Source organism: Lemur catta, chromosome 11, assembly GCF_020740605.2.
Source record: "Lemur catta isolate mLemCat1 chromosome 11, mLemCat1.pri, whole genome shotgun sequence".
In the NCBI taxonomy this organism is placed as follows: Eukaryota; Metazoa; Chordata; class Mammalia; order Primates; family Lemuridae; genus Lemur; species Lemur catta.
The window spans coordinates 28,943,981-28,968,275 of record NC_059138.1 but is presented as its reverse complement, the minus strand read 5'-3'; the positions used below and the strand labels follow the sequence as shown (position 1 = coordinate 28,968,275).

Here is a 24,295-nt window from a genome sequence, read left to right as displayed (position 1 = left end):
ACCTGATCCTTGAGCTCCAGTCCCTGCAACCCCACAGGGCTGGTGTCTAGTGATGGCATCTGTGACAGCAACAGGTGAAACGATGCCTGTAGACTGAGGAGACTTCCCAGTTAGGCTGTTCGGCAGTACTGACCCATTCAGATTGAGGGAGTCCTGGGGGTTCCTGGACAGTTTGCAGTCGGAGCCTCGACTGCCAATGGCTTGGATTTCTACCTAATTATTATACACGGAAGAACAAGCAATAAACTGGGGGAAAATGTATAAAGCTGGTAAAGAGGGTTATGTCAGTTATATTAGCTTTAAAGCTCCAGTTATCCATTTGTAATGGAAGTAGGAACAGAATATAGGGGAAGAAAATCCTGAGTAACATGACAGTGTTTATGTGTTTCAAGACCGCCAGCTCTCAGGGACCAGTGGGCATTTGAGATCCTTTTGATCATCTATAGGAGATTAATCAAAATGTGAATGTCTCATGTTTTCATGTTTGGGTCATATATATATACCTAATGATTTGCTTGTTGACTTCCTGAATCACATGATAGTGAAGCTTTATCTGTGAGAATACTCTTCAGCCTGGTTGAAAATATGACCCTCTTGGAGGTTTTCCTCTTGCATCTGCTCAATCCAGAGCTTTTGTTTTTAGGTTAATTTCTTGACCGGGCAATTCCTGGAACATACAAGTAGTATAAATTCTGACATCAAACTAAGATGAGAATAGGATGGTAGCTATCAATGATCAAAGGATACATTTCCCCTGCCCCAATCCCATTTCACAACTAACTAGTTCCTTGTTGATTCCCGGTGCTGATGGTGAGATTTTCATTTATTTAATATATAGATAGCCCTTTGAAGGTTCTGAGTTTATGTGGGAGGAGATGGGATATTGTGTCTTAATTCAAATTCCCCACTTCAAGAAAGCTCAAGACCTTGTTTTCTACACCAACATGGTCTTTGAAATTTAAACTTCTAAATAGAAAAATAAATAAACTTCCATTGGGGCCCTAAGGCTTGGGTTTTCAGTCTCCTCTTCATTTTGGACTTTGGAGCTTTCCTGTACTTGAGGGTGGAGGTAGGGAGGGTTCACTTATACATTTCAAAGGGTATTTATTTTACTTTATGTAGAATTTCTAGGCATTTTGTAGCAGGTTTTTTTTTGGAGATATTTGGTTTGCCACATTACCAGAAATAGAAGTCTCATTTATTTCATTTACATTTTCACTGCTATTTCCCAAACATTGGGGAAAATGTTTGGCAGATAGTAAGTTGCACCAAATATTTGTTGAATAAGTAATTGTTGACTTAAATAATACAGCCGACTAACATCCATGCATTTTAAAAGAAAATTTCAAAAGATGGGTTCTTAGCCCCAGGCAGCATTGGTAAGGGTGAGAATTTTAGGCCCTGTTCAAGGACAATGAAAGGAAAATGATATTTAGGGGTATCAATATGATCTACTTAGGGATCTGATTCTTCCATAAGGAAAAATGCTTACGTGTCCAAGAAATAGAATTGCTTTTGGCCATCACCTCACTCTATTATTTGCTCCAAAAGAATGAATCACATTCTAGGCAGGATTAAACTTCCTAGATTTATTTATTTATTTATTTACTTATTTATTTTATTTAAGTACCACCTTCTTCATGATCTCATATTTCTTAGCATCTTTCTCACAAATTAAAATGCATATCTGGGGACAGTTTCTCCCCCCATCATGAATAAACATGAGTATAAATCTATTCCATACACTTTTAGAATAATTGTAATACAAATTCTCCACCCTCTCCCCTGACCCCTTATTTAAGATTCCATTTAGACAAAGATTCTCTTTCTCACTCTCCTACCTCCTCAGATATTGATGTTCCCTTACTTTCTGAAGAGACTTTCCTTTTACTAATTTGGCCACCATCAGAAATAATCCCAACCACCCACCAGGTTGGACTAAGTGAGCAGTCATTTGGCGACTGGAGGTCAGTGCTGGGAACCTGTATTCAGCCCTGCTGGGCTGGTTCTATAGCAGAAGGTAGGGGAGGGATTACCTATTGTTTCTAGGAACATTATCCAATAATCTAATATTATACCCATCTTCCCCATTTGCTTTATGGAGAGAAAGACCACCCATATTTCATATTAAACAAGGCAAAAATATTATTGTTAATAGATGCCAATATCATATTTATATGTACTTTGTGCCTTTAAATATCTTAAAATATATTACATTTGAATATAGTTCTGAAAAATTTTTCTTGCACATTGTTGCTAAGAAAATTCTGTCTCCCTTCATCAGTAAAAGAAGGCAAGATTATTATGAAAGATATCTTTGAAAGTTATTGACATGTTAATACAACCTGAGTAATCAAGCATTAGGCAGCTGTTTGGGAAAAACTCTGAAATAAATCATGATTCATACCATGTCTAAGCTGATACGTAATATTTTAGAACCATCTTCAATTGTGGAATGACTCGCCACATGACAGAGAAAGTAGGTTTCTCATGACCAGAAATCTCATATTTTGGGGAAGAATCTCAGAACTATTTGATTTCAAATAAAAGTACCTTGTTAAATGTATCATTAAAAGTCATATAGTTTCTAGAAGAGCTTTGTAACATGTGTCTACATATGATTTGCTATCTAGATTTCATATGAATTAAAAATCACAGAAATCCTTTGGCAGTCTTCACATCCTCATTTTTGTTTGGAAAATATGGTTATTGAACCCATGAAGTCATTTTCAATGGCCAATTGGACAGAATATTTCTTATTGAGTTGTTTTTTTTTTTTTTTTTTTGGAGACAGAGACTCGCTTTGTTGCCTGGGCTAGAGTGAGTGCCATGGCGTCAGCCTAGCTCACAGCAACCTCAAACTCCTGGGCTTAAGCGATCCTACTGCCTCAGCCTCCCGAGTAGCTGGGACTACAGACATGTGCCACCATGCCCGGCTAATTTTTTCTATATATTTTTAGTTGTCCAGCTAATTTCTTTCTATTTTTAGTAGAGATGGGGGGGGGGGCGGTCTCGCTCTTGCTCAGGCTGATCTCGAACTCCTGACCTTGAGCGATCCACCCACCTCGGCCGCCCAGAGTGCTAGGATTACAGGCGTGAGCCACCGCACCTGGCCTTCTTATTGAGTTTTAATCAGAGGGAGATCTGGTATTCTAGAAGGGACACTAGAGTGAGAATTAGAAGAATTAGAAGACGAATATTTGGGTCTGGGCTGTGCCTCTTAGAAGCTTACAAGCCTTCTATAACCTGGAGCAAATTACTAAATCTGTAACTTGCCTCCCCTTGAAAATGGGCCTAATCCTATCTACATTTAAGAGTGGTTCTAAGCACTAACTCAATCCCGCGTGTGGAAGTGACTGTAAAGTAGAAAGTGTTAGGTATTCTCCCCGTTCTGCAGAAGGCTCTGGGCAAGGGCACGTCTGCCCTAGTCCCCACTGCACTTCCAGCCCGCAGCACAGCAGGCGACTCACGGGAGATGCTCAGGATAGACTCACTGAATGAATAATAACTGTTCTTCCCTGAAGTTGAATCAGAGTGTCTTGCTCACATCACAGACTGAACCATGAACTTTCTTTTGTTTTCTCATGAATAAAATCCAGAGGTTGAAGAAATAAATTACCTGCAAAGTTTCTTCCAAATGTGGCATTCTGCAATTCCAGGAATCCTCGCTCTCCGCATCCTGGAGGTGTCGCGTAACTTACTGCTCTGTTGAAGTCCCATAGCAATGTAACAGCACGACATGATTTTCAGAAACTATTTAATTATCTGTCTACAATATGCAGCCCAGAGGGATCATCTTGACTCATGATTCAGTCAGTTCAGAAAAATTAAAAGAAATTTGCCAATGAATGGTTAATAGCCAGAGGAAGCATTCACATTCATTTGTCTGTATAGACAGTCTACTGAGTAATTCTTACTCTGATTACTAAACCCTGTAGAAGAGGAAAATTTCTCATGTCTGAATCATGATTCTAATAAAATCTCCAAGGGCTGGTGTAAATACTTTTAAAAACACTAGTGCTTGTTATTTCATGAGAGTTGCTGAGAAGATAAGGCGTTGTTTATAGATACAGCAATATATAGGAAAATTAAACCCGTACTCCCCTCTCCTCCTAGTTGTACTCTTAGGCTGGGAATATTTGTCTTGATTAAGCACGATTCCAAAATGACGACTCAGAGTTCAAGGCCTTTCATGAAGCCTTCATTACTATTACAGAGTAATGACCAAGGGGCAGCTGCCAAAGTTTATATGGGTGGGTAGACTTTTGGAGACTCCAATTCAGATTTAGTTTTCTGTATTTCCTGCTGTTTGTTCGGCCGGTGTGCGACCTCCACCTGTAACACGAAGCCCCTAAGCATTTACAGATGGGTTTGCGAAGCCCCCCAGCCTCTGCTGAAGCAACCGGTGTGAACAATCCGGCTGAGTGGATACTAGATGCATCTTCATCATTTAATTATTTGAATTGGGTTTATGGGCAGTAATGTGACTCCTCTCATCTGTGGAGCTTAGGAAAGCCTGCAATGCTATTAAAATAGGAATGGGTGGGCCGTCTGGGGAAATCCAGAGCCTGTGATTCAATTACAGGGGCTTTCACAGGGTCGGTCACTACTTGGAAATTACAAAATCAAGTTGACAGTCCAAAAATAGTCTAAATGTTAAGTTGATCGTGTGGATCCGCTTTGGATCATGCTCTTATCTAGGACTAGATATTAATAAATACCATGAAGGAACAGATCGCAAGCTGTTTGTTCATCCAAATGGTTCTCGTCTGATCTTTACTTCTTTGGGCAGCATAAAGTGTAAATTCAGTTTGTATTCGACCAGTTTGGCTCATGAAAAATTGTCAAGGCTAAGGAGACAGGCTTTCTGACTCCTGGGGTTACCTGTCTCGTCATCCAGCCTGCTTCTTGCTCCACTCTTCCTCATCTTACCTCCAGCCCGGGCCGTCCCTTTCCCGCCCTTTGTTGGCACATGTTGGACAGCACTTTGATTCATTCCTCCACTCCGCTACACCCCCACCCCCACCAGGCCAGGGTGACCTGCGGAAGGAGCAGCTGGGAGTGACAGGAGAGGGGTTTCAGTGAACAACCTGCAAATGATACCCACCCTGGCCTTAAACTTGAAATTCTTTCTCCTCATTTGACACTCAAACTTCCTCCATTTTGCAGTGTCTCCTTTTTATCATTACCCTCCCCTCTGACTGTCTTGAGAAACTCAAAACTATTTCACTGTGGGATGCAGAGCTATAATGTTCTCACTCCTCCACCTTCCAGGCCATACATATCTTGGGGATCTGTGATTCTTGGGTTATTTTTTTTTTTTTTTTCCCATTGAGTGTTGTGAAACTGAGGAATTCCTAAGAAGAATTCTGCCTCCAGCTTCTAAAACCACATTATTGTTTCCGTCTTTCCTTTGTTTCCCCAAGGTTACTGCTTATCCTCAGAAACCCGGGAGCCTCGGGCTTTCCAGACTCCAGGGACACACAGAGCAGGCCCATGTGAGCTTCAAGTCAAGTCTTAGCCTTTCTCCTTCTGCCCCATGATGCTGAGGGCTTTTTTTCCCCAAAAAGACCCCTTCCTAGCTAGTCTGACACACTAGTACTGAGAATCATTCCCATTAAACTAATACTCTCAGTGAAGTGCTCCTAACAGAAAGTGGCTTGCGTTTTAAGAGAGGACTTAACCCAAAATGTTAGACTAATGGTTCTCAACCTGGAACCATTTCACTCTTCCCCTCTTCCCCCTCCATGGGGTACATTTGGCAATGTCTGGAGACATTTTTGGTTGTCACGACTGAGGGCTGGGGGAATTGCTTCTAAACATCTTACAACGTATAGAAGAGCCCTCACGCACAAAGGGTTAGGTGACAGGGAAATTTCATTGACAATTTCTAGACAAAAATATTTTGGGGAAATGTCCTTTGAAAAATACACACAGCTGGGCATGGTGGTGCACACCTGTAGTCCCAGCTACTCAGGAAGCTGAGGTGGGAGGATTACTTGAGCTCAAGGAGTTTGAGGCCAGCCTGGGCAACATAGCAAGACCCCATCTCAAAACCAAAAACCAAAAACCACATACACACACAGACACTTGAATCGCCACTTCTTTTTCAGATCATCCAAGTAAGTGTGGAAGTTTCTGGAAGGAATTATGGAATCCTAGAGGACAGTGAGCAACTACAAGACCACCTTGGGGTGCTTGAAGAACAGAACCAATGCTTTGCTTAGTGACGTCACTCCAACATAGCTCATCGGGGAAGAGAAATGTGGGGGGTTGGGTGTCCTTTGCTGGAGGAGAGTTCATTCCCATTTTATTTTATTTTTGAATTATTTTTCTTTTTTAAAATTTCTCTACTATAATTCTTCGTTTTTTCTATACTTCTTCCTTCCTTCCTTCTTTCCTTCCTTCCTTTCCTTCCCTCCTTCCTTCTTTCCTTTCTCTTTCTTTCTTTCCTTCCTTTCTTTCCTTTTGACCTATTCATACGTGAACTTCATTCCCATTCTCTGAGCCTCTACCAATTGATATAAGTAGCCCACACCACCAGATCTCAACAACTGGGCAAGAAATCTTGTATGTTTCTTGTCAAGCTGAGAAAATGCCATTTCAGTCCAGAGTAAGCACTTACAGAGAAAGCAATAATTCAGTGATGTCGATGGGAGTGAGTTCGCTGCTGGTAGAGACACTGAGTTTATAAACACTGCCAAAGCATGCTAGCACTGACGGGACAGGCACTTAGCTGGTACCCATATGAAAACACAGGGTGAAAATTTGGCATAATTTCTCTATTTTTAGTATGTTTTACCCATCAACTCTCAAGAATAGCTATCAATAAGGTAGGTCAGTTGCCTTCTCTGAAAATCTTTACGAACTTTAAAGATGCCTTGTGATCAAGTTGTTTTAAGTGTGGTCCTGAGAAAAGACAAGGGAATAGTTCCCATAACCTGCAGGGGTTTCTTTTCACCAGAGGATTTGGCAAGACTATCATGAGTTTAAAATAACAAAGTTAACACTGAAAATTCACTTTATTATGTTTTGATTTCACAGAAAATGTAGACTTGTAAATAACAATAGTTCTTTGTAACAATCTGCATGACACTTTTATTAGCTTGTGGAAGTGGGAGGTTTGGTTACACGGGAATCCATGTGAATATCACGGGGGGAAAAAAGCTAGAGCTGGAACAACTATGATTTACAAAAATAACGATCATGTTGGGTTTTGCAAGCCACCTGTCACCTTGCTGATCCCCAGAAAAATGTAAAGAACATTCTCATGGCTGAGTGAAAATCTTCTCTGCCTAGGTAGGGAGAAGGTCAAAAGCAGCAGAGCTTAGCTGTCAGCTCACACCAGCAGATTGCTTTTCAGAAGTTCAGCCCAGACCTGACAAAAGCTATTTACCAGCTTTGGAACTGGCAAGGTCTATTTGTTGAATACAACTCTTGCTCTTAAGATAAGGAAACCCAGGTTGAAGTACAGTAAAGAGACACAAAAGAATGGTTCTGGTCCACTGGACACCTCTCTGAGCCTTTATTTTGAGAGCTGGCGAGAGGGGAGATGAATGTTTTTCAGCTGAGTGAGACAACACCAGCCCCAGGCCAGCTTTTAATAACTGAGAAGTAATAACAATATCCTGACCTGAAAAAGCCGGCGAGCAGAGCGCCTGCACGGTCATGTTGGCCGCGTTGGAGACAGCTCTGCTTTAGGTCTCGTGAAGTCAGTGTGAGGTTCCTTAATAAATTAATATGGCCCAGAACTGGATTTTCTGACTTTAAAGCTACCTTCTTTGAAAAAGAAATGCAATACCTATTTCTTTTCAGACTTTGTAATAATTCTAAGAAAAAGGAATATAGCTGTGACAGTTTCAAAAGGACTCTTGAAATGAACGCCGGCCACCTGGAACAGAGCTACGCAGCAGGTGTGGACTGTCCGAGCCATGGCCTGGGACCCTGAGCCCCATGGGCCTCACGATGCCCCAGGAAGTAGGTGCTGGGAGTCGGGGACAGAGAAGCAATGGCAGGAAGAAGGGTGGGGGTTACCAACAAGAGCAGAGAAAGCCATGCCTGTGATCACCAAGCTCGGCCAGTCACCTGGCAAAAGCCACCCAGCTCTTTCCCTCCCATGTCCCCTCCTATCATCTGGCCTTACCCAGACTGAACTGCCATGTGCTGGATCCTTATTTTCAGATGTCTGTTTCAGTCTGGTGACATCAGATAAGAGAGCAGATAGTCAGTGCTCTGGGGTGCCCTGCACCTCTCCCACTTCCATCCTGAAGCATCTTAGTCCAGTAACATGCCAAGGAAGGCCCTTGTCCCCAAGGGGCACAGAGCCAGAGCTCAGGTGGTCACGGCACTGGGGCTTTTGTGCTTGAGCTTAAGCCAGTTGAGGGGATAAACTGGTCTTTTAAGGCAGGGTGTTCACTCTTTCAGACCAGGAGCGGGCTGTGCAGGATGCTGTAACCAGAATGCACCTTGCCAAACGGGCCTCTGAGAATACAAACACCGGTCAGCATCACAAACCAATTTAGGGAAGCAAATCTGTTGCAGAAAGCAACTCATATGCTAAGTCTCAGAGTTGCATGCAGATTATATCTTTAGTGTAGAAAACTCCAGGGAACTAGTCTATATCTCCTAGTGTGGGACCTTTTTTAGATATTGCAGAAAATTAATGAGCATTATCTTGGAACTCCAAACTTTAATTTACAATAAGGTTTTTTTAATCAGGAAGAAATTTATAAGGGGATTTTACCTGAATGGATTTTGCCACTATTTTGTTTGGGTAGTTCATGCCATACATTTCCTTGAAAGCCTCAGGTAATCAGGAGTTTAGTGTATTTCAGAATCCTGGAATACTGATCCTCCACCGAGCCCTAAGTCCACTGAGTTTGAAAGTATCTTCTTTTTTTTTTTTTTTTTTGAGACAGAGTCTCACTTTGTTGCCCCGGCTAGAGTGAGTGCCGTGGCGTCAGCCTAGCTCACAGCAACCTCAAACTCCTGGGCTTAAGGGTTCCTACTGCCTCAGCCTCCCCAGTAGCTGGGACTACAGGCATGCGCCACCATGCCTGGCTAATTTTTTCTATATATATTTTTAGTTGGCCAGATCATTTCTTTCTATTTTTAGTAGAGACGGGGTCTCGTTCTTGCTCAGGCTGGTCTCGAACTCCTGACTTCGAGTGATCCACCGCCTCGGCCTCCCAGAGTGCTAGGATTACAGGCATGAGCCACCGCGCCCGGCCCATATCTTCTTTTTTTTTTAAAGTTTTTTTTCAAATAATAGAAAAGAAATTTCCTCTTTCAGAAGAAAAAACACACAAAAAGATTTCACCCTCTCATTGTGCCCTCCTCAGTGGCAGGACCCACTGCCACCTGCCATGGCTGCCATGGTCTCCCGTATAGATGAGGAAAATGTATGTAGGTTTCTACAGGGATATGCCTTGTCCCCTTGCTACTTATCAGGAGGGATGCATTTCAGCATAAAAAGAAAGTCAGATCTAAACATGGCAGGAATACAAAAACAATGAACATCCCGTTGGAAGCTAGAATTATTTAGAATCCACTCAATTAATCCTGAGAGAAACTAGTTTAGTTTAATGGATAAAGTGCTTAGCTTTCTCAAATACTCCCAGAGTGCGGCCCCATTTGTGATAGAGATCTGGGAAACGGATGAAATGTGTAGGGACCCCTTTGCCTCCCTTGGTCTCAGTTTCCTCAGACTGAGGGGAGCTGAAATGTCCTCTAAGACCCTTTCCAATTCTAAACATATCCATGAGATTTATGACTTTGCGGTTCATCTAGTAGGAAGAAGAGCTGATGGCGTCGGGATCCCTGTGCAAGTGCCTTGTCCTCCCACGAAGGCGTTCACACCAAGTGACTGAGGGCTGAGTGGCTGCCACGTGCCCAGCCTAACCCCACACTAAGCTCAGAGCAGACACTGTCATGCCCCACTGTTCCCGCCCTCTGAATCCATAGAAGAAAAAGAGGAAGGAGTCACTTTGGAAAAGTTAGTCAACTAATTTAGGGGTTTGGGAGTGAAGGAAAGGGGATAAATTCTGTCATTTTTAAGAAGGTTAGAAGGCAAACGTCAATCATGACAAAGTACTCTAGCAGGTTGTTTTCCACGAACCTCAGTCCAAATGACCTAGTGCAAAGCAAGAACAGAAAAATTGAAGGCCAATGTGTTAAAAAAAGAGTGAGCATCAGTAATCTGACACCAGATGCATATAATGAACTATCCTGTTAGTTAATGTAGCCCTGTGAGGAAATCATGTATAGAACAAGAATCAAATTGTTCAAGACCATGAGAAGTTGCTTGGTCTACTTCACCTTTCTTTCATTTAATATAAAAAATGGTGCAGGCAGCCTCTCCATTTTCCCTGAATGTCATCTTTTGGCTCATGGCAGAAGCCAACCACTATTTGCATACTGATGTTCCCATAATTACAGTTGTGTCCCTTAAATATAGTCTCCAAGTTACGATTTGTTTGCAACATAATATGGGAGGATTACCAAGTTTATAAGCAAAGCTATGTGTCATTTGCTTTAGGCTACAGTATCACGTCATCTTGTAAGCATCAAATAAATACAATTAAACATGACAGGTCTTTAAAGAGTGTTTGAAGGGTGACGGGCACTGGCTGCTGCTCCCCAGCACACGTGGCCGACTTCTCTTAGGCATCTGCTGACGGTAAAGGCTGCCCCAGGCGTGATTTAGCTCTGGAAACCTCTCTGTCAGCATTTTAGTTCACTGTTCTTGTCATCCCACAAGTTTTCATTCTCAAAGTCATTTCAGTTACAAAATGCCATGGGTCACATGCAAAATACCAGATCGGAATTTTATTCTCCTTTTTTTTCTTTATCTGTACAGACACATTTTCTGATATTCCACGCACTGAATTATTTTCTGCCATATTCAACCAACAGTTAGAGAATGCTGCCAGATCGTCCATCTTCTTTTTAATTCCCTTCAGACCCTAAGTGAGAAGGAAGTCTCATCCCCTAAAGATTCTTTATAGCGAGGGATGGTAATGCAGAGCAGGCGCTTTCTGAGGCTTTTGCTATTGCGAAGACTGAACATGCCACTGTACCCAAGGACACACATTCCCACCCTGCTATATCAGATGTTAATATGGCAATAAGTGCCATATTGTGGGCATGTTTTGGAAAATAATACATTTTAAAACCTGAAGTTTACTGAAAGCCGTCCTTCTCTAGGCAATGACCAATGACCCCTGGGGCTGGTGGCTACAAAAACACTTGATCGGACAAAAGCCTTGCTTGTTTTTCTCAAGCATTAAAGTTAATTCAGTGGCAGTTGATTGTGCTTTCTTTACCCATTGAAGAGAAGTATGGAATTTCTTAACTGGGAGCATTTGTTGGAAGACATTGAGAAAGCTCCTTTGAGACACTCTTTTTTCTGCCTGGCCAATTGCTCTAGAAAGAGGAAAAGTCTAGGTGGATGGAGACAGTGGTCTAGGCCCACCACCCTCCCTCTGGAACAGCCTGTCATGCCGTTTCCAAAGAGAACTCACTAGGAAGAGAGGTCCCCAGAATGCCGGAAGACATAGAATAAGGTATGCTTTATGTGCAGCATGTGGCCCCCAGTTCTGGGGCCCCAGGGAGGAAAAGGGGGCTTCTGTCGAGACAAAGGCCTTATGCCTAAGGAAACATCCCCCCAGAGAGAACCCCAAGGTCCAGCGTCCTTGCAGAGCCAATGGAGTCCTTGCGGGAGGGAAGGTGGATGGTGACCTCTGCTGGGGTCATGTGGGGGTCGCCCAGTCGGCGTTCTTGGGGGCCTTACACGTGTGCACGTCCAGGGCCTCCAGGCAGTCCTGACAGCGCACTGCGCAGCACCAGTGGAACTTACACTCGCACTTGGTCATCCGGGTGACACGGGAGGTGTCGTAGCCTCTCCCACAGCACATGACTTCGCAGCTGTCCATGCCCCGGGAAGTCAGGTTGCATACACGGCCTGCTGTACCCAGGGAGCCTGGAAGACAAGACAGGGAGATGTCACTGAAAAGGTTGGGCAGAATACAATATGCCTCAGGAGAAGAGTCATGGGTCCATCCTCCAGGACAAGGGCCCTGGCACCACCTCACTGTAGCCTGGGGCTGTCCCACCCATCCTGTGGGCCTGTGCCCTGTGTAATCCTCTGTGCCAGCTGCAGGGGGTGTAGCAGTGCCAAGAGGGCCCAGTTCAGGAAAGACGGACGTGAAGTTTTGGATTTGTCTTGGGCAACCTGAATCCAGCTCTCTCACTTCTGAGTTGGATAAACTTTTCAAATTATCTTTACCTGGCCTTAAATTGAAGGATCCTTGAATGGGCAAGGCCAGATCAAAGTGAAAGAAGGATCTGTCCTTGTTTTCTCTCTCCTGACCTCAAATCAAATTAGGCAAAACGTGACCATAGTTAGCTCTCTCAGAATTCATCAGAGCATGGAATCCTTGAAGGGAAGGAATTCTATCTCCACAGTCCTGATTACAGCAGCTTATTAGGAAGGGAATGGAACTGCAGTTGCTGAAGGGGAGATGTGGACATCATGTGTGTGAGACCCTGAGGAGGGAGCAAGGTCCTGCTGGGTTTATCCCATAACTGTCTCCCCTGCTGCAACCTCGCGGGCCACACAGAAGTGTGTGCGGTGGTGGGTGACGCCAGGATTCTAGGCCTTCAATGAACAAAGCTGGCATCAAACCCTGTTGGATATTACTGATGGAACATCACCTTAGTTAATTAGGGTGATGTTGCTAACCAGCAATACTTATTTATGTATTTGTTTCTGAAAAAAAATTTCAAAGATAAAAAGCCTCTTAATTTGTTTTACTCCTGCGGAAGTACCCAGAATTCTTTTACAAGAACATTAGCAGACAACAGAATCAAGGGTGGTGGACATTTTTAGAGTTTGCTCAACTTACAATGATCCTTTCTACTTCCTCTTCCACAGAGATGGCTGCCTGGCAGCCATGTTGTACAACATGTCCCTGTTCAATGGCAGCAGATGATTGGACCAGGGGTGAGCACCTGACTCACGCTGGGCCAATCAGGTGGATTTCCCTGAGATGTGTGATTTTGACAGCCGGTCAACATCTCTAAATATAAACTTGGTTGCCATTGGCAGCCACATCCCATGATGAAGTCAGTGGACTAGACCAGGTCCACCCAGAGGCAGGAACAAAGCAAATGTACAGAGACAATGAAGACCAGACCTGGAATGAAAAAGCTGCCCACATTCCAAACTATTTTCTGGTTCTGCATCTATTTCTCCCTGAGGCCTGGCTGCATTCCAACCTTTGAGGTCCTAGAGACTCTGTATCCTTATAAGAAATTTCCCTATAGAAGCTAAACTCCTTATTTAAAAACAAAACAAATCACGGTGAAAAAGACAATGATTTAATTCATTTCCAGCTTCTCCATCATTTAACTAGGAATGTCTCCCTCTTCTAACTCCTACAGGGCCTCGTGACTGTCTCTGTTTATCACAATCCACTCTGTGTTAGAATTATCTACAAAAATGTCATGTTGCCCTGCCTGTCAAGGATGACCAGGGAAGCGGCAGGGTTCAAGCAGGGCGCAGGGTTAAGAAGAGGAGAGGGAGGGGTAGAACTTGCTCTGCGTGATCGGCCTCCAAGAGCAGGAAGAGCGGCCGGGGAATTTCATGAGGACAGGAAGGATGGCAAAGGCCCGGGGTCAGGGTGGAGGGTGAATCAGCCAGGGGTGGCCCTGAGCCTACATCGTGCTGAAGAAGCAAAGAGTTGGAAGAGGCAGCAGCTGGGGCTGGATTCAGGGCAACCATCAGGACAGTCCTTAAAATTACTGATAGTGCAAAAAGGGCGCACTGCCAAAAGCTGCCTCTTAACAGCACACCCATTATTTCATTCAATAAACATTTAGTGGACACAAACATGTGTAAGACACTGTGCTGGCTGCTTGGGGTTTGTTGGGGGGCGGGGGTTGGTGAATAAAATAACTAGGACTCAGTTCCTATTCTCAGGGGACCTCATAATGTGTTGCAGAGATAAATAGGTAAAGAGGTACTTCTACTTCGGAATAATTGTTTCATTTGCTGAAGAGCTACTGTGACCCACAGTAGAGTCATGTGCAAAGCACCATGGCAAACAAAGCTCAAAGACAGTCAAGTAAGGTTATTTAGACTTTGGACAATCAGGGTTCAAATCCTAGCTTGGCCATGTGTTGACTCTGTGACCTTGGGCAAATTACTTCATTTTGTCAAGCGTCGGTTTCCTGCAATGCAAAATTGGGATAAAAACAGTTCTTTCCTCATAGGGCTTGTGTTTAGGATGGAATGAGATAATGCATGAAAAAGCCTGGCATAAAAATGCTCAATAAATGTTAAGGGCCCATTCATTCACTTAGCAAGTGTTTATTGAGTGACTACTATGTGCTACGCACAGTTCTGGGAGCCTAGGCTATATGAGTTTACAAAACAAAAATCTTGCTCTGGGGAGTTTATGTTCTAGAAGGCATGAACCAAAAATATTACAATAATTATATTTCTTAGTATTAATATTAATAGTAGCAAGATCAGAAAAAGAGCCATCAGCTGTGTGCTTTTACAGAGGAGCCGGCATTAGAGACAGGATGAAAAGGAGGAGGACATCTGCAGGTGAAGGGTGGGGTCAGTGGCACCCCAGGCAGGAGAGAACCTCCTAGCAGAAATTCCCAGGGCAGGTTCACAAAAGACTACAGATTCAAAGTCACCCAGGCACGGGGTTGTGGGGAAAGGCATTAGGCAAAGAGTTTAGAGAGGGAGGTTGGAGCAACAGGTTAAAGAGACTTTATGACGTGCTACGGTTTGATTTTTATTCTGTGGGGGGTGGTGGGCCAGTCCAGATTTTTAATCCCCAAACCATGTCGGGATAAGTCTGGAAGAATGGTTTGGGGCAGGCAGGGAGAGAAGTCTTGAGGCTGTTGGAATAGCCCAGGAAAGAGACAATGAACAGAGGCAGAAGCAGGACAAATACTCGATGAGTTGAAGAGGGAGAGTCACTAGAACCCGGTGACTCACTGAAATAAGGGGTGGAGGAGGTGCCAAGTAGGGAAAGACTGAAATATGTTCCTTGGGCTCCGCGACAGGGAGATAGCTGGTGCCTCCTCGCTGACAGCAGTTTCAGTAAAGAATGGGAGATGGTCCAGATGAACGCAGCAGACTGGGGAGTGAAGGAAGGAGAGGACTCGGGGACAGTCGGGGACAGCGAGCGCAGACCCGATTTCCAAGGAGCCCGGTGACCAGGTGGAAGAAAAGCACAGCCGTGAGGAGCTATGAGGTCTACGTGGGACCATGAGGTTGTTTCAGGCCATTCAGTTTTTTGGTGGTTTGCTACGCAGCAACAGACACCCGATGCCAAGTTTTCATTTCAGACTAGGGGTTCATTTACAAAAAGTACAAAAATGAAAAATACTAGCCAATGTTATTAGAAGGCAGGGAAGTGATTTCTCTAGGGGAGTAGAGAAAAGGAGTGTGAGGGAGGCTTCTGGAATACTGAGCCTTTTTGGGATCCTGATCTGGACACCAGTTACACAGGTGTGTTCATTTGGGAAAATTCATCGTGCTGTACACATGGGATGCGTGCACTTTTCTGCATGCATTTGATATTTCAGTAACAAGTTAAGAAGAGAAAGGTGGTAGTGTTGGAGGAGGCGGAGGAAGAGGAGGATGCGGGGAGGAGGGAAAGGGAAAAGGAGAAAGGTGGCGACCATATGTGTCAAGGCCAGGAAATGAGCAAAGCTGGGTAACCGTGGGGAGCGGCGCAGTTCCACACGGCTGGAATCCGGCGCTGGGGGGACTCGCAGGAGATGGGTCTGTGCGGTGAGTGGAAGCCGCACTTGAAGGGTCGAGCGGCTTGAACTTCCCCTGGCGGGAGTGCAGCGCTGCTGGGGCTGTCATGCAAAAGGCATCGTGCTCTGATCCGTGTTTCCCAAGGACGCCGAGGGTGTGGGGCCGTGTGGCGTGCAGGGGCCTGAGCGAGGACCAGGGGACAAGTCAGAGACCAAGAAAGCGCTCGGGGCAGGAGCGGAGCGGCCTGGATTAGGGCAGCAGTAGGAACGGGCGCGCTCAGCAGAGGCGGGACGTGGTGACTGCGTGGACGCGGGCGGATGCGGGAGCGGGTGAGAAGCGTCCAGAGGGTTTCTCGGTTCTGGCTCGAGTGACTGCGTTGGCGCCGGCGATTCCCCGAGGTGGGGAACGCCTGAGGAGGGGCCCGCCTCGAGAAAAGATAATGACTTTAGTTTTCAACATGCGGAGTTTGCTGGGACTGTGGTCATCCGGGGGGAATGTTCGCCGGACACACTCTCCGGGACCCGTGAGAGGGGCTGGGATGGACACGCAGACTGGGAAATGCTTTGCCCAGATGTGGCGGCTGAGGCCGGGGGTGTGAATGAGACCCTCGGTGGGGGTGAAAAGCGCTCTCACTTGGTATCCCAAAGGCCACTCTGAATTTTTACCTTTTTGTGTTTTGTTTATAAGCCCTACACGCCAGTAAACATCCTTCACTTCACACACATCCTTCATCTGTGTGCATCAAAACCAGGAATACATTACTGTGCGTTAGAATTCTTTATCCCCCTTGGGCCGGTGGGCTTAGCGGGCAAGGACAGGCAGGCAGAGTGTCTTGTTCCTGACCCAGGCTGGGGGGCTCTTTCTGACATCTAACTTGGTGGTCTTTCCCCAGTGGCCTGAAGCCTAACAAGGTTTGAGCTGGTGGTCTAACTCAGCCTCGTGCAATGGCCGTGGTGTTTTTTGTCCCCCAAACGCAGAAAATCCTTCTGTCTGAAGGATTGCTCAGGGGAATGAATGACTCAGCAGAACTCAGGGAGAGGACCAGACAAAGCAGTGACCATTGACAAAAGCTTAACTTAGAAGTGGTTTCAGGAAAGGAAACAAAGATTCTGGCGGTGAGATGTCTCAGTAGTTCAACGCGCAGTTAGAAAACGCTGGAAAACACAATTAATCTGAACATGCCACTGTCCGCCATCGGCCCCAATAGGGCAGAATGAGGGCCCAGAAGAGGGAAGATGAGAGAGGGTTTTTGAGGACTGAGAGCCGCTGATGTGAGGTTGGTGGTGAGGTCACACCGGGGGCAGCAGGGAAGGGGCCAGGCTGGCAGGGAAGGGCCGTCTCTGAAGCCGGAAGGGAGGATGAGGCAGCCTAGCAGTGGACGACAAATTGGCCTTGCTTTGGGGTTTGGATCTGATTAGACCTAAGGACAGGCTATGAAGCAGAAGGGCAGCTGTGACACTTGTCATTTTCGCAGAATACAGAACCATTTCATTAAAACTCTTAAAAGAGCATTTCTAAAGTATAGAATCTATACAAAATTTGCTAGTATTGCTTTCCCTTAATGACTTATAATAGAGATTCATTATTATTGCTGGCAGTAGGGCTATACTGCCTTAAAGACCTCCATTGGTCTTTCCAAAACAAAGAGCATCACCATTGTGCTTAAAATAAAAGAATCGAGACTATGTATTTAAGTGTGTGTATTTTTTTTTTTTAAATGAAACGGAGCCACTGAGTTTTATGCTTTGCCTACATGTTTAGTTCGAAATATTTGGGACACATAGTTCTAGATCATTTTTTCCAAATTAAATAGAGTCACTCATCCCTGCTCTGGCCACAACAGAAACCACTAGGGAAAGAAACCCAGCTACACCTATCAGCCTGCAACCCATAAGGCAAGTTTTCAAATCTTCCAAGCTGGACAGAATGGGAAGTTCATCTATCCATCATCCCCCCACCCTTCATTCTTCTTACTTCCTTTCCCTCTACCTCCCTTTTCACTTCTTTTCTTTTCTTTTTGTTCATGACTGGAGCTGGTATGTATGGATCACTTACACGGGCCAGGCCTTGCAATAAGCATTTTATCTGCATTATTTCATTTAATTCTCATAACTTTATAAGGAAGGTCCTCTTCCCATCACCATTTTGGAGCTGAGGAAATGGAGGTTCAGGTAGGTTAAGTAACTTGCCCAGGATCACACAGCTAGCTGGTGGCAAGGTCAGGACTTGAAACCAGGCATGTCTGACTCCAGAGCTCAGCGTTGACCACTGAGATATTCTGCCCCTCCGCAGAGCACCCCGTCCTGGTGCCCTGCCGGGCGCGAGAAAGCAGGCTCCCTCATAACCATATGTGACCAGTGCTGTGGCATCTTTCCTGCTCTCTCCCTTAATTCTTTTATCTAATCAAGAACTTGCAAAAGTCCTGACATGTAACTTTTTTGGAAAGGAGCCTTTTTTTCCAGCTCACAATATGCTGTTGACAATTAAGACATTTAAAGTTTTGTGAGAAAATGTAAAAGCTACTAACATGACACTAGTAGCTTTTGCTGCATTTTTCCTGTATTGTTAGCAGATTCCTGTAACCTTTTTTGAGGAATGAGAATAATTTTGCAATGTCAGGATGCACATCTCCAAAACACGTGTGCCCCTAAGGTGGTTTTGATGTCTGCCACTGATGCAACTGGGAAGAGCCCTCTCCAAGCAGAACCTTCTGGTTCAAGGAAGCCAATAGCATCAATTTGTATCTCATCAAAAATGGAATTGCTTAGCTTGATCACTTGTCTAACTCTTCATACTTCCTTCTAAGATTCTCTGAGCCCTTCCAACAACTAGCTTGGTCTTCACAAGGCAAATATTGGCACCACACTGTATCTACAAAAGCATGTGTGACTGGCTCTAAAAATACTTCACGGGAGACATTTAAAAAATATTTTCAATTAGTGGCCCTATCATTAGAGTCTCTCAAATTGATATTTTAAAAGGATAAACACCTACGTGGATGCTTCGCATTTCACATGTTTATTTTATGCAATCACTCAGATTGCTTTATAATGTTATTTCACATTGCACTTTGATTTACACAGTTCACGTATGAGAGAAGTGACAAGTTGAAAGTGCATTTCCCTGACTTCCTTTTGCTTTATGTTTGTGGTGTGTGCCCAGATGTGTGGCCTGCCTGGGTCCAGAGCCCAACCCCCAGACACAGAGGGTTGTAGACTCAGACTCCAACCTTCTTGTCATCTTTGCATCAAACTGTCTGAGATCATCTGCCTAAACTGTGTCTGTAAGATCCAGGCAGAATCTTGAAGACTGGGCAACATCTGCGCTGTGGGAAGTGCTGCTTCCAGCCAGATAGACCTTTCTCCTCCCCACACATGTTGTCCTCATCCTGACTTGCACAAGAGCTCACATATGCATGGGAGAAAGGAAGATGGAGAATTGGAGTTTCTAAATCACATAGGTTTAGCACACTTAACACACTTTTGGTGGGGCAACATGGAGGGAACTTTACAGAATCAAGCATCCCATCCCCAGAGCTATAAAATTAATAATGGAGTCAGGGTTCCCAGTGTAAAAACATTTCTGTCTCCACTAACATGCATCTTCCTGACAGCAGAGGAGGAGCAGAGGGGCTTTTGCTAATAGTTCCCAGACCCATACTTCTAGGAGCAAGGGCTCTCTCTTCTCTCTCTCTTTCTCTCTCTCTCTCTCTCTCTCTCTCCACCCCCTCCCCTCTCCATAGGCCTGTGTCTTTGGAAATTCCTGCCACTCCAGGCTGATGGAGGCCCATATGTTGACTATTAGGGCGTAAAGCAAGATTCACTTAAGCCTGTCATCCAATAGGCTGGTTCTCCTCTGCTTGACTTACACGTTGTCATTAATGACACAGATTTATTGGGGGAACAAAAGAATGTTAAAGAGCAAATGTTAGAGACCGCACATTCATCTACTGGTGAGGCCTACCCCTTCCTCACATTAAGGATCCCAAAGCTGAAGCTACTTAGGAAAGACACTATCCTCGCTTATCTCAGATGATTTTATTCAATGCTTACATAACTTGGAAAAGTTTGATTGGCATAGGAAAGCATGTCCTATTAAATTAGCAAATCTTACAAGGAAATTAAAGTTGTTATAGTCACACTCCGTGAGGCTTTCCATGTCTGGCACTGCCTAGCCCACCTGAGTTATTTCCCACTGCCCCCCACCTGTACCCGCTACCCAGCCATCTCCTCACTATCCCACCGAAATGACTTTCTGATGTCACAGCCATGTAGACTGTTTCCTCGTAAGAGTCACTCTCATCTGGTGTATTGGCCTTTCCTCTTCCTCCTCTCCATTGCAAGTCTTCCCATCCTTCAAGAGTCAGGCCTATTTTACAGGGCCCCAACCAGCTGACCTCCTTCGTGAGGTCTGTGATGCATATCATGCAATTGGCCTCAAGAAATGCTTATTCATTTCTCATGCATCTTGACTGCCCAAGGACAAGGGTTAAGCCTTATGCTTTCTTCTATATACTGCATAGTGCCTAGGTGGTCAACACATGTGCTGATTCATTAAATATTAAATTAAAAACAATTTCTTAAAAATTGAGACCAGCCTTCCCATTGAGGGAGTGGGCACCCAGTCTTCACACACTATGGTAGTAGCAGACCAGCTAAACCTTATCTCTATTCAAATTGTCTCGCTTGGTATAGAGAGAACATATACAAGAAAGGTGGCACATTTTTAAATGATAGAAATTAAAAATGACAACTTAAGGGAGTTTGTGGCATCAAGTTAAGGTTCTGTTACTGCGAACTTAATTAAAATTAATTAATAATTAATTCACTCATTGAATCATAGGAAGCTTAGAAATTGCTAGATGAAATATCCGTATCTTAAGAGACCCAGGGAAGTGAATTTGTCCATGGCTACCCAATTAGTAATCAGGAGAAACAGTAATAGGTAGCAATCTGTAGCTCTAAGTCTTGTAAGATTATGCAGGGCTCTTTCCCTAATATTATGGAATCTGCATATCTTTAAAGAAGAGATTTACCAGTATAAAACAGGGTTCATGAGAAAAGCTTAAGTGAAGTAGGCAAATTCATTATCTTAAAGTATTTAATATCATCCTTTCCTTAGTAACACATCAATGTGATAATTAAAAGTGAGGTCTTTTTCCTATTTTCAAAAGAAAAGGACATCTATTTGGTAAATTCTTTGTTGTTAGCTGTTCAAATTATGTCAAAGAATTTGAATAAGAAATGAGCATTTCTTTTTTGAAAGAAATTTTTCTCTTTTTTTGAAAAAAAAGTTCCTTTTCTTCAATTTTCACAATTCAATCTGATTGCCACTGTCAATTCAAATTAGGGCACGTTTTGGTGTATACTAAAAATATAGTTAGTCTACTAAGTTTGTATTTTGAAAAGTAACAGATTTATAGATCATGCCTATAACACAAAATAGCAGTGGATATAAAAAGTATTTTTGGTTATATTAACAATAAAATCATGAACTAACCAGTGATCTCACTGATAGTGGTAAATGAAAACTATCTCACTGATAGTCCTGAAAGCCAAATAGAACTATCTCATGGCAACTAAAAGCAATAGATAGAGTCTGCTGATGCATTCCTTTATTTGAGATTTTTATCTCTAGGGAAATGGCCAGCAAGCAACATCTTAAGCTCTGTAAATGTCCCACTCATGCACTTAAATAGGAGGAAAAGTTCCATTTAACATTAAGCTGAAATGGGAATTTTCATAGGCCATGTGTCATAAGGTAAGCAGTGATGAGTGAAGATGTGCTCCATAATTCCCTGCAAAGAAACCAAGTTATCTTTAAGCTATGACATGGCACCAACAAACCTAAGAATTCAGCCAATATGATGAACCTATATTTTATGTTGTTAATAACCTGCCATTCAATTCAACTCAAGGCGTGTTTATATACTAGGTGTTGGGGATCCAGTGAACAAGACACATATAATTCCCGCCATCATGGAATCTCCAGTGGAGCCCAGCGGGGCAGCCAGGAAACAAACAAATATTTAAACAAACTCACTAAACACTGTGGCAGGTGTTATGAATGAAAGAACAGAGCTGTGTTTGGACCCGGGGGTGGCAGCGAAGACAGAGAAGCAGAGAAGTCCTTGAAACATTCAAAAGACCCTGGTGACAGACTGGACGGTGTGGCAGAGGCAAGAGAAAGGAGTGGAATGAATGACTCAGGCTTGTGGCTTGACCACCGGCGTGGGTGGCACAACCATTTTCTGAGACGGGGAAGACTAGGGGAAAACGAGTTTCAGGAGTTCCGTTTTGAACAGAATCAGGTTGATATAAATGTGGGGAATCTGAGTGAAGCTGTAAAGCAGAGAATTGGCCACAGGATGAGGGCAGAGAAGATAGACGAGGACAGGGGTAGCATTTAAAGCCACAGGAACTGAGAAGACCAACCTGGGAGAAAGTAGAGCGAGGAAAGAGCTCAGACTGAGCCTTGAAGCCTCAGACTGCTTCAAAGACCACAAGGTGGATGAAGCTACCAGAGCAACACTGAGTCCGCCTTCCTCATCTTTGCATTTTCAGGGCTTATAATAGTCTGGCACATAGAAGGAGCTCGATAAATATTTGTTTGGTGACAAATGAGGGACGTAAGATGTCCTGGTGGGAATTGTACATACTAGTATCTAAATAAGCTCCGCCCATTGCTATTGGCGGACATGCTTGCTGTTCCCTTGTTTTTGTTCAGCTGCTGGGACACGATCACTGTTCACCAGGTTCTGCAAACCAGGCCACACCACAGGGCAAGCGAGGACACTAATCGCTGCAAAACCAGGATGGGGATTGTGTTCCCATGGGTTCTGAGTTCAGCTTGCCAAATATGATTTATGTGCAAAAAAAGCGATACCTGAGAGCTTACACCATGCACAGCCCGGAGCTGCCAGGCAGGTATCGGGTTTGCAGCAGGCAACAAGTTAAACAACTGCTGATCTCCATTTGCTTTTTGAACTTGACTGGAGAAGAGTTGGAGGGTTGCTTGTTTCCTACAGTTGGAGAGGAGACCTCAGGGTGACCTCTGGCCCAGGTCAGGGTTTTTACATCCTAACCAGTCAAAGTGGCCTGTGATTAGGTGCAGACACTTTCTCTGGAGAGGACAGCAGCATTCCTGAGTTAGAGATGAAACTATCTCTAACTTAAGGGCTTCTTTGATTTACAGATGCCTGGGGCAATAAGCAGAGTAGATAACCACAGAGCCACAGAATACTCATCCCAGAAAGCCTGGCTTCCAGGATCTAGTCTCCAATTTGGCCTGCAAAGTGTCACATGCACAACATCACATGGTGGTACGTACTCTTCTAATCTGAGCGGCATGGGAGAGTAGTAACAGTTGAACCTCTGGGCACTCACGTTCTTCAACTGAAGACTAGGGGAAAATGTCTTTTGTTGTTGTTGTTGCCATAAGAATATCTTCCTTCATGGGTTTTGGGGCTTACTATTTATTTCTTAGGAACAATTAAAGACACTGACACTCATAAAAACTTGAAGGGCTTTTCAGTGAAATGGCAACTTAAGCTAAATGTGGGTGCAGCTGGATTCTGATCATTTTCAACCTCCCCACTCTGTGGGCATCTCACCCCATGAAGGTCCCTGTCCTCATGCTGCCTCCTTGTTACACAGGACTTACCCCTGCCATGAGCACGCACACACATACAGATACTACTCAAATTTTAGGAGGTAAGTGGTACAGTAGGAAAGGTATGAATTTTTGTTTTGATTTTTATTGACTTATTTATTTTGTTTAGTTTCCCACTTATAGGTCATGCAATCTTGGGCAAGTTAAGTAACTTTTCAGAGCCTCACTTTCCTTCTCTATAAGGGGAAGTAACTGCTGTGAAAAGCCAGAGAATATGCACATAAGGTGTACAGCACAGGGCCTGACTCTTAGTAGGAACTCAAGCAATGTTCCCATCTTCCTTCCCCATCCAGGTCTGCCCTCACCCGGGAACACACCAGGGTCTCAACTCTGCAATACTTCTCATCACAATTCGCTAGTCTTGGTATCGTTGTTTCAGGACTTCCTCAGTGGGCTGGCTTGATAACTTCTGTCAGACTAATTCCAGTGAAAGTTTTGACGATTGAACTCATTTTCATTTGTCAACTTGAAATAAAAGAGGGTTCCTAAAGACACAGGGCCTAAATGTGAAAGAATGGCCTTCTTATACTGGGCAAGCCAGGGTGGGGGCCTTTTGGGTAACATTTATCTAGAACTCCTTAGATAAACACATTTTTTCTTTTCCTTTGTAAGAGTTCAGGTACTCAAGAAAAAGTCCCTCTGCATTTCTTCTACCTAAAACTTAGGGAAAATCAAGAATCATGGGCCACCTCAATCATTGATCTTTCAAACTGTGATGTGCTTACATTTGAAAAGCATACAGCATCACAGTTCCTAAGATTCTGGTTCAATAGGACTCTGAGAAATAGTGGACTAGACTTGTAGACTTTATCCACTGCATGGACCTAATTGGCGAAA

At 44.0% G+C, this 24,295-nt stretch overlaps 1 protein-coding gene across 1 annotated transcript in view; it reads right to left on the bottom strand.

Moving 5' to 3' along the window:
* Positions 1–10,796: 10,796 nt before the first annotated feature.
* WNT2 (Wnt family member 2) overlaps positions 10,797–24,295 on the bottom strand; it is a 38,382-nt gene continuing 24,883 nt past the window's right edge. The window contains exon 5 of the mRNA XM_045565531.1: positions 10,797–11,980. Within this exon, the coding sequence (XP_045421487.1) occupies positions 11,751–11,980 (230 nt within the window). The 3' untranslated portion in view covers positions 10,797–11,750. The remainder of the gene's footprint in view (positions 11,981–24,295) is intronic.